This window comes from Hippoglossus hippoglossus, chromosome 21, assembly GCF_009819705.1.
Source record: "Hippoglossus hippoglossus isolate fHipHip1 chromosome 21, fHipHip1.pri, whole genome shotgun sequence".
In the NCBI taxonomy this organism is placed as follows: Eukaryota; Metazoa; Chordata; class Actinopteri; order Pleuronectiformes; family Pleuronectidae; genus Hippoglossus; species Hippoglossus hippoglossus.
In genome coordinates this window covers 16,379,329-16,389,196 of record NC_047171.1, presented here as the reverse complement: position 1 = coordinate 16,389,196, position 9,868 = coordinate 16,379,329, and the positions used below count along the sequence as shown (strand labels likewise).

Sequence of the window (9,868 nt, the reverse complement as noted above, 5' to 3'; positions counted from 1 at the left end):
AGATTAGATTCAATCAACTCTCAAGCAGATCTTATTTTAAGATGAAACTTATACGTGAAGTTAATCAGGGGTCCTTTACAGCTAGTAGTAGTAGTAGTAGTAGTAGTAGTAGTAGTAGCTTCATCAGCTCTACCATATTATTATCTCTTATTGACTTAGTAAGTGACATTTAGGGACCTTTAAATTAATAATTCATATTATCTGTTGGGTTCACTCGTCTTTGTGATCAGACTCTTGACAAATTAATTGCACAATGACGTCAACACACACCAGTAATCACTCAAACCAGTTTAACACGACTTCATGACGCTATATTTATGCACAATACTTTCTACTTCTGCAAGATCATAAGGCAGCATTTCCAGAAACTCAGGAAACGATAGAGATTAAATTTAAATGCTGAACTCTGCTCTATAAACAGACAACCTGCACCTGCACCTGCACCTGCACACCTACACACCTACACACACACACACACACACACACACACACACACACACACACACACACACACACACACACACACACACACACACACACACACACACACACACACACACACACACACACACACACTTTTAGCAGCAGCTCTACCACAAGGTGCGGGAGCCAGGAGGAATGAGGCCTGTGAGAGGGAGCAGGAAAGGTGGGTGAGGAAGTGGTGTTGGTATTTATCGTCACACTCCCACACACACGTCAGATGTGGCTATAGAAAGGTAGATGCACAACGTGTTCTCATTCTGGCAAACTTCTCTCAGAATGTAAAACAGTGCAAATCTTGTTCTTATAAAAATCCTTAATTGTAGGAGAGCAGATTACGTGCAAGTGTGCAGTTATAAACTAAATTTATGTTCAAGTACACACTCTACTTCACGTATTCGCTTCTCTACATAAAGGAAGTGAAAGCAGCTGCTGAACATTAATGACCACAACGTTTTTATCAAGAGAAAAAAGTAAACGTATTAATCATGGAAAACACATGCACAAGAAAAGAGCCTTTTATCACACAAACTTTGCTTATCAAAACTTTTTTTGCTGCCGTATATTACCACGGAAAAAAGGGTTAGATCGTATCAAAAGGGAAATGCAATCGATATGTAACCATACATTTTATACAGAATTCTCAAACAAACATCATTTGGCTCAAAACTTTTTTTTTGTCTCTTCTGCTTTTTTCTACTACACATATTTACATGCACAGTTTTTATTTGCAAAGTGTGAAAGCGAGAGTAGCAGAGCAAACAAGATCTTCTCTGTGACACTGTTTGTTGGCACATCTCGGCAACACCCGGTTGTGGTTTCATTCAGGTGTTGCTGCTGCTGTTTTCAGCTGTCATTTTTGTGGAGGCACCGGAAGTATATAGATAGTCCCTAAAGAGACTCATCACCCGCTTCTTGTAGGTCTTAATGGCAAAGAAGTAGATGACTGGATCCAAGCAGCAGTTGAAATTCATCAGTGAAACCGTCATCTAAAGGTAGAGGACGGATTGTGAGGAAGAAAACTGATGAAGGATTTGTAAAGTCAAATAAACACTATTGTTCCTACCTGTAAGGAAATCTTGAAGGCCCTCAGTTCCTCACAGGCTGGCTGGTGGTTGATCTTTCTGGACATGAACTGCATGACGTTGAGGTGGTACGGGCTGAAGCACGTGATGAAGGTGAGGAGGATGAGGAGGATGATGGTGTTGGCCCTGTGGTTCCTCCTTGATCGGCCGGTCACGGTGCTCTGCCTGGCCGCCGCTCGAAGCTTCAGGTTGATCTTGGCGTAGCAGCCCAGGATGATGGCGAGGGGGCAGCAGAAGGAGACGGCGCAGGCCAGGAGCAGGAGGTAAGGGGTGGAGCTGGAGCCTTCAAAGGTGAAGTACTCCATGCAGGTTCGTCTCCCCTGGTGCTCGCGCAGCATGCTGCGGAACATCAGGGGAGCTGTCTGCAGAGAAACCAGAGCCCAGACCAGGCAGCAGACCCTGCGAACCACCCTCGCGCTGCGTAAACACTGCAGCTGGTGTGGATGCACCATGGCCAGATACCTGTCCAAGCTGATGCAGGTCATGAAACCAATACCTGGAGGGAAAATAATGGATTGTAGGCTTATCATATACAGAAAAGCCTGGCAAAGCAAATGATTTCACAGATAGAAACCAAAGATCATTGAAGCCAAATGGGCTCAAAGAAGATGCGGGTCCCATTCAGATAATTTGTAAAAAGTATTTTAAGGTTTTTCTTTTTTTTTGCTCTACATCCTAAGCCTACGGTGGCCCTGAGAGCTCAACGCACTGCAACTGAAGAAAACACATGCAAGTGGACAAAACACAAGCAAAGTAAGAAAACATCTTCATCAATTTCACAACACAACACAACACATTACAGAAACGCGCTGCAAATACAGAAATGCGCAGCAAATACAGAAATGCGCAGCAAATACAGAGACACAAAAACGTCCAATACATCAAACAAATTCGGTTCCACACAGGGGTCTGCAACCCGCAGCTCTTCAGCCCCTCTGCAGTGGCTGTACAGTACAGTGTTGTGCATATTTTTCGCGAACGGTGAACTTAACGAATCAGTTTTCATATGATTAACGTGAACTAACGATGAACGTGAGTGAATGTCACGTTCATTTTTTAAATCATCATCGTATCAGGCCATCATGAAATACCAGGAGCGGGCGTGTGTGTGTGTGTGTGTGTGTGTGTGTGTGTGTGTGTGTGTGTGTGTGTGTGTGTGTGTGTGTGTGTGTGTGTGTGTGTGTGTGTGTGTGCTCCCAAATAGCGCACACACACACTGGCCCCGGGGCTCCGCCCCCGCTCACTGAGACGCACAGTGAGATCAGAGCTCGGAAGATGGGGCAAAATTGCTCTTTTGATAGTAAAGGTTTCCTACCCTTGCACAATATGGACAATACATTGCCTCACAAACAGGGGCTTGCTTGTTAGCGCTGTTTATTCAGTTTAACAGGAGAAAACAGCATGTCTCTACCTCAGACCATTGAGGAGTCATGATGCTCTAAAGACAACATGATATTTGAGATCGTATACGGCCCAGTGGGTCTCAGAGTGTTAACAGGATACATCTGCAGTAATAAAGTTTATTATTTATTAAAATAAACCAAAAACGTTTACAGTTTAGCAAATTTTCCAAGATCACTGACGGACACCGCCTTTAACAACTCCAAATTGCGGCAGCAACAACAAGCGGACGTGTCCATCACTTTTAGCTGTCCTCTGGAAACACTTCCGTTGTCGTTTTCTGTACTTGCAGTGCATTTCTGTATTTGCTGCGCATTTCTGTATTTGCTGCGCATTTCTGTATTTGCAGCGCGTTTCTGTAATGTGTTGTGTTGTGTTGTGAAATTGATGAAGATGTTTTCTTACTTTGCTTGTGTTTTGTCCACTTGCATGTGTTTTCTTAAGTTGCAGTGCATTGAGCTCTCAGGGCCATCGTATAAGCCTCTACTCTAATCTCTAATCTATCCTGCTGCTCAGAATGGAAAAATAAATGTGTAAACATGATTTAAAGACGTGGTTGCATTGATATTACCTGCATAGGTGTTTGCAAAGAAGAGAAGCGTGGTCAGTCTGCAGAGAAAGTCCCCAAAGGGCCAGTCAAAGTGACGGATGTAGTAAGTGATCCTGCCCGGCAGCGCCAGTGTGAAGAGGGTGTCGGAGAGCGCGAGGTTGACCAGGTAGATGGAGGTGGAGTTGAACTTGTGCTTCCTCTGGCAGATCACATAGAGAACCAGGCTGTTGCCGCACGCGCTGATCAGGAAAACCACAGAGTAGAAAATGGGGAAAAGGACCACCGCTGCTCTCTGGTACACAAACACGTCGCAGCCGCTCCGGTTCAGAGAGTTCGAGGCAGAGATCTGGGTGATGTTATCAGCAGCCATCCCACCTGTCAGCCTGAGGAAAGGACCACACTAGTTACTCAATCATTTCAAGCAGGACAGTGTGTATGGTGTGTGTATGTAAAGGAGTAAGAGCATCATACTTACAGGAAGAGATACGTTTACTGTGAATGCTGCAGTGTCTTCTGGTTGTAAAGGGAAGAGTGAGACTTTAAATCCCTCTGAAGAAGTTGTGTGAAGTGTTCAAATCCCACCTCTCCTTTCTGACATCATACCTCTGTCAAATGTTGTCCTACCCTAACCCCTGCACTCAATTCATGCACTGAGCTTAACAGGAAGTTTCAGGGATTTTTGTGCATTGACACAAATGCACAAATAACCCCCATACATTTAACATGTAGTATAATATTGAAAAAAATACAGAAAATGTGAAAAATACAGTGTATGTGTTTTAAAAAAAATATTCTGGATTGTTTTATTGTCTTTTTCCTACTCTACATTTGTATTGTTTCACCCTTATTTTTAACATTTGGATCTTACGTCTCTTATCCCTTTGCATTACCTTGTCGAAGGACGTTAAAGAGCAGTTTATATAAAGATGGACTACATAGCAGCTCCCTAAAAGTGGAGCCAAAGTGTCTTGATCACCACCTGCTGGCTGGATGCAATACTGGTTATAAACCCAGGCTCCCCCATGTTAGTAGATGGGACATGGACCAAATAAAAAAACAATCACAGTACAGGTCAAATAAATATATCTGCAAATTGGTCAGTTTAGTTTATATCTGACTGATGTATGTTGTGTTTTTCCAGTAAGTTTGTAAGTTTATAAAAACTGTGTGGAACATCATGATTGGCAGCTGAGACCAACGTGTTATTGGTGGAGTGCATGTATCGACAGGACCTTGATACTGAGGCTCCACACCATGATTACGATTGCATTCAGACTCCAAATGTGCAAGATGACAGCATTTGTATCCGGGATATTTGAAGTGGGGATGCATCGTCCATCTTTATATACTGTATATATGGTATGAAAGCTCCTATATAAAAATGGGTTATTGATTCAGGTAAGATTTCATTAAAAAATGAACAGGCCTATCACTCATGCACACATATCTTCATCTTTTCATCTTGGTCATTATGTTACACTGTCATTCGTCAAATTTGATGCTGTTGCAGACATGATAAGCACAAGTGACTCATATACACACAAACACAAACACACACACACACATACACACACACACACACACACAAACACACCAGCTAACAGCCACATGCTTGTTTCTTTACAATACAATATCTTAACCAGAAACAATATCTACACTTGTGAATCTTTAACCTTGTGGGGCCCAACTCTTTGCTCCCAAATAGGCCACCAGTGATGAAACTGTAAGTGCAAACCTTACAACAACGGTCTACATGACTTGCTAGAATATTCACTTCTGCATGTTACAGAGCACAGTGACGTCAAACAGTTGGTAACTGTCTGGTAACTTATGTTGATGTCGCAAAATCCCGCAAAAATGTTGCAGGATTTTATAATGCAACATTATAACGTTATAATGCGATTAAGACGTATGTGACTAAGATAATAATACTCAATTATAATTACTACTTTCAAATGTGATGATCTGATATATAACTCTGCTGGTGGTTTTATACTACATTTATACTAGTTGCTTTCGTGTCAATAATGTACGGAAGCATATTGCATTCACTTGAAAAAATAAAAAGCTCTGTTTTTCTGAGATAATTATCTCGGAAATTCCGACCATAACAATATAATAACGTTTTATAAATACTGCACGACATGATTATGTATAGTACATATTATGAATTTTATGGGTATATGATAGATGAAGGAAATATAATTTTCATTTTTGTCTTAGTCTTTTGTAGTGCACTGTTTCAAGTGAATGCAATACGCTTCCGTAATAATGTAAGATCAGAGCAGCAACAGTTTAATAAAACAGAACATGTAGTTGCACAACTTGGTGCAAGTGTCTGCAGCATGTTCTGGAGATGGTGATACGTTGAGGTTTTATATTACGCTCCTGCCTCTGAGGTTTCTCAAGTTGGTGCTCTGTGTAGCTGAGGTGAAGGCAGGCAGGCCTGAGGTGGAGCTGAGGATGGAAGATACAGGAGGAAGCTGGCTCTTGATAAAAAACAAAGCTGTCAAAATGCTATGATGTTTGAATGAATCACATTCAACAGTTTGTCACATCTACATACACTATATCTCAAGCATCAAAGAAACATGAACGATCGCAACTGAAACATTTATACATTGCGTTAGATTCTGAGAAAAGTCACGGTGGTTAAAATGTGGCAATACGAGTGTGCTCCAGGCGAGGGAAAATGCTGCAGGTTCACTTCAGCAAACAAAACACACTCAACTTGATTTGCATGTTACAAACTTGAACTGCAGCCTGAGTATATTCTGTAAATACCAGGTACTAACTGGATTCTGACATTTGGTACAGATAGGGACAGAAGAGCAGAGAGTGAGGGGGTAACTAGGTGTGTTTATGGGAAACTTACAAAATTCATTAAATAAAATACTCTGCTAAGAATTCTCTCTCTCTCTCTCTGTTTGTTGGCCCACATGTTAATTATAACAGTGTACAAACAGGATGCTTTCATAATAGATATGAAAAAAAGGAACTAAACTACAAAAGTGTGGCACATTCAGTTGGTAACACAAAAAGAAACGGTGACAACTACAGCAGCTACAGAAATCTTGTCAATAATAATAATAAAAGTAATAATAATAATGATAAAACACTCTAAACACTACCAGGCGTTGTACACCCTAAATGGTCTGTTGCATTGATAAGAGTTTGGCTTTTTACATCTGAGGGTTCTATGTAACTGTGTTGTTAGTGATCCTCAGTGGATCTCTACCATGGATGTACATTGTATGTTTGGATGCTTCTTTTAGCAGCAGAGTTTCAGCACTGATGTATATATACAGGAATAAGTCCATAGGATTAAATGTTGTTTATTTGAGTTTATCCAGGGGATTTCTTCTTCAGTTAGACCCATGGATCTTCAAACGAACCTATTTACTGTTTGACATGCACCTTGATTTTGACATAATTGAGATGTGTTCTGTTTAAAGGTTCAATGTCTACAATTTAGTGACATCTAGTGGTTAAGTTACACATTGCAGTTGAACACCCCTCACCACCACATCCCCTTCCAAACATGAGAGAGAACCTCTGGAAACTTTCAGTTGTCATTCAAAAGGTGTTAGTTTGTCTGGGCTACTGTAAAGAAACATGGCGGCCTCCGTAGAGGGGACCCGCTCCTGATGTAAATATAAAGTATTTAAATATAAAGGACGTATACTAGGGTAAAGAAAACAACAATTTATATATTTTAGATGAAACACACTAGTGAAGACATCACCAGGATTATTTTATATTAAATATTTGCCATTAGATCCCTTTCACCTAAATTTTACACACTGAACCTTTAATAGTGTTTTAAGTGGTGATAAACTTACTGTGTACTTACACAGGAAAAAGTCATAAATTGCTAATATTATGTCCTCTAGAAGCCACATGTGGGCGGCTGTGGCTCAGGAGGTAAAGTGGGTCGGTGGTCGGATCCCCAGGTCCTACAGTCGGCATGACACTGAATCCTAAGTTGCTCCTAATGGCTGTTCCATCAGACAGAGTGTGAATGTATGATAGAAAAGAGTAGCAGTGTGTGAATGGGTGAATGTGACCGGTATAAAGAGTATAGTCCACTTACTGTTATAATTTATCTCTACGTCCCTTGTCAACAGATATCTGTAACTGCTTTATCTCCTGACATCTTGTCTTATTCCCTTATTTGTATACATTTATCCAGTGATTATTTTGCCTTACATATAAATATTTATTTACCAATGCATTTATACTTCTTCAGGTTCTCATCTAGTGCATGTTCACAACTTATTGCCTATTTTAGTGCAAGCTATTATGGACAAAGAAAGCACTCATGATTTCCTTCAAAGATGATAAATAGCTATGTGCTGTTTTCTTTTTATTATTATCACTCAAAAATTATCTCAAAATGTTAAATGAAAAAAGGTGGGAGAGCAGCACTACAGTTTGTTTTGCCCGGCTTACAGTGAAGATACAGAAGAAGCCGACTGGCCACAGTATCTCATCACGATTGCCCACCAAAGCCTTCCAGGTTGGTGTAATTGAAATGGATGGCTGCTGGATAGTCAAAAGGTCACTAATTGTCACCAGTCAAATGTGGTTATAATACAGCTCGCCCGGGTCACAATAAGTCCTTCATGGAGACAGTGTCACCTGCAGGTTAGGAGCCTGCTGCACTTCAGGCCTGCATTTCATGCTCCATTAATTTTGTGCACGGAGTTAAACATCTCGTACCATCCGAACAGTGTGCTGGAAAAGGAAAAGACAGTTGTTTGTTGAGCGCTCACTGGGTGTCCTGGGGGGGTCTGTCGGCGTCAAATACTGCAGGAGCGCGGGGGGACGTGAAAAGAAGGAGATGATCACTTCTGCTCATGCACACCCTCCTCTACCTCCCCTTCATCTGCTTCAGCGTGTGGTGATTTAATCTGTGGGTATTATTCTGTTGCAAAAGTCAAAACATTAAGAAAACATCATTTTTCTTTTTTCTTTATCACACTGTATATCGCACCAGCAACGTTGGAATGGTGCACATGGGTGTGTGCAATAGTGTGTTTGTAGTTTTCTGGGTTGATGGGTGTGTGACATGAAAGGTCTTAGGAAATTGAAAGTGACGACCCAGCATGGAACATGCATGGAAGTCACTTCTCAGAAATGTGACCTTTTTCTGGTTGTTGAGGCAGGGGTGGGCGGGGGGGTTGTGAGCAGGGGGGGGGGGGACAAACTGATTTGAAGAGAATTATACAATCTACAATGGTGGAACCGCAGCCCATACAAGAACACCCCAGAAGGCATATCGTTTTAAAGGCACCCTCGTGGTGCAGAGGGCTGACCAGTGGTGTGTTGGTGAGGCAAACTGAGAATGACTTCTGGTGTCCACAACATGTGTGGACGAGCCAGCGTGGCTCCACAAATAGTGCCTCACCAAATTTGAGATGTTGTTTGCTGCCAAAATGAATTGTGTATGAAACTTCCCCCACACCGTTTAGATCTAAGTCGAGTTCAGGAAGCCAACTCCACTGCGCTGGCGTCGACCCATTCAGCAGCTAAATAAAAGCACTGATGGGTATGAGTTTTTAGAAGCAGCAATATCTTCTGTAATATTTTATGTCTTTTTTTCTGCATTTGTTATTTGTTAGGAGGATTATGCAAAAACTACTGGACTACAATGTAATTTTTACTACAACATTTTGTGGAAGAATGCAAGGAAGAACTCATTAAAGTCTTGTGCAAAGATAAGATAAGATAAGATAAGATGAAATAGACTCTATTAATCCTGAACAACTATTTGTGCCATCTTGCTCTAAGATTGCAGTAAGGGTACAATATACAATACAAGAAAAATAGAAGAAAACAAAAGAGTGTTAAGTATAAGAAATATGTGAAATTTAAAATATAAAGTGTATACGGAGTAAATGCAGAACCAGTCCCCAATAGAAATAGCCAAATAAGAGAAGTTACGTGTGACAGTAAACTTCAGTGGTAATAGAAATTAATAATGATAATCCTAATAGGCATAAGTAATAGGGAAGTAATTAAATCAAGTAATATTGAACATAATATGATGCTAAACATAGTAATATTACACATGAAGGAGACTGTTGGGCCTTGGGTGAGGAATGAATTCTACTGAGTGTCATTTATTGTATTCTTCATTCATATATAGGCATATAAATCATCATTTATATGTACAGTTGCAAGGCTCTTGGAGTAAACTGTTATAAAACATAACACCACTAGAGGGTGTGCAATGACTACAAATCATAAACAGAATATAATCCAGCAGTGATAAAGAAATTCATTTGACCAAAATATATTTTTTTCATGGAACATTTTACATTTCATGTTACATTTTTAGTTTGTACAT

General features: G+C 40.6%; 1 protein-coding gene across 1 annotated transcript; it reads right to left on the bottom strand.

Annotated features, from left to right (window-relative positions):
* Window positions 1-914: 914 nt before the first annotated feature.
* On the bottom strand, window positions 915-4,094 carry si:ch211-184m13.4 (uncharacterized protein LOC798560 homolog). The gene is made up of 4 exons (XM_034574146.1): window positions 3,992-4,094; window positions 3,538-3,899; window positions 1,547-2,061; window positions 915-1,469 (listed from the first exon to the last, which is right to left on the bottom strand). Exons 2-4 carry the CDS (start codon window positions 3,884-3,886, stop codon window positions 1,305-1,307), a joined length of 1,029 nt encoding a protein of 342 aa, XP_034430037.1. The 5' UTR covers window positions 3,887-3,899; window positions 3,992-4,094; the 3' UTR covers window positions 915-1,304.
* Between the last annotated feature and the right edge of the window lie 5,774 nt (window positions 4,095-9,868).

What these genes read in the sequence shown, in the direction of transcription:
- si:ch211-184m13.4 (XM_034574146.1), bottom strand. Translation starts at nt 3,886, where the DNA reads ATGGCTGCTGATAACATCACCCAGATCTCTGCCTCGAACTCTCTGAAC. An exon ending in CTTTGCAAACACCTATGCAG is followed by an intron (nt 2,062 to 3,537) that starts GTAATATCAATG and finishes TTTTCCCTCCAG; the next exon opens with GTATTGGTTTCATGACCTGC. An exon ending in CCTTCAAGATTTCCTTACAG is followed by an intron (nt 1,470 to 1,546) that starts GTAGGAACAATA and finishes CTCTACCTTTAG; the next exon opens with ATGACGGTTTCACTGATGAA.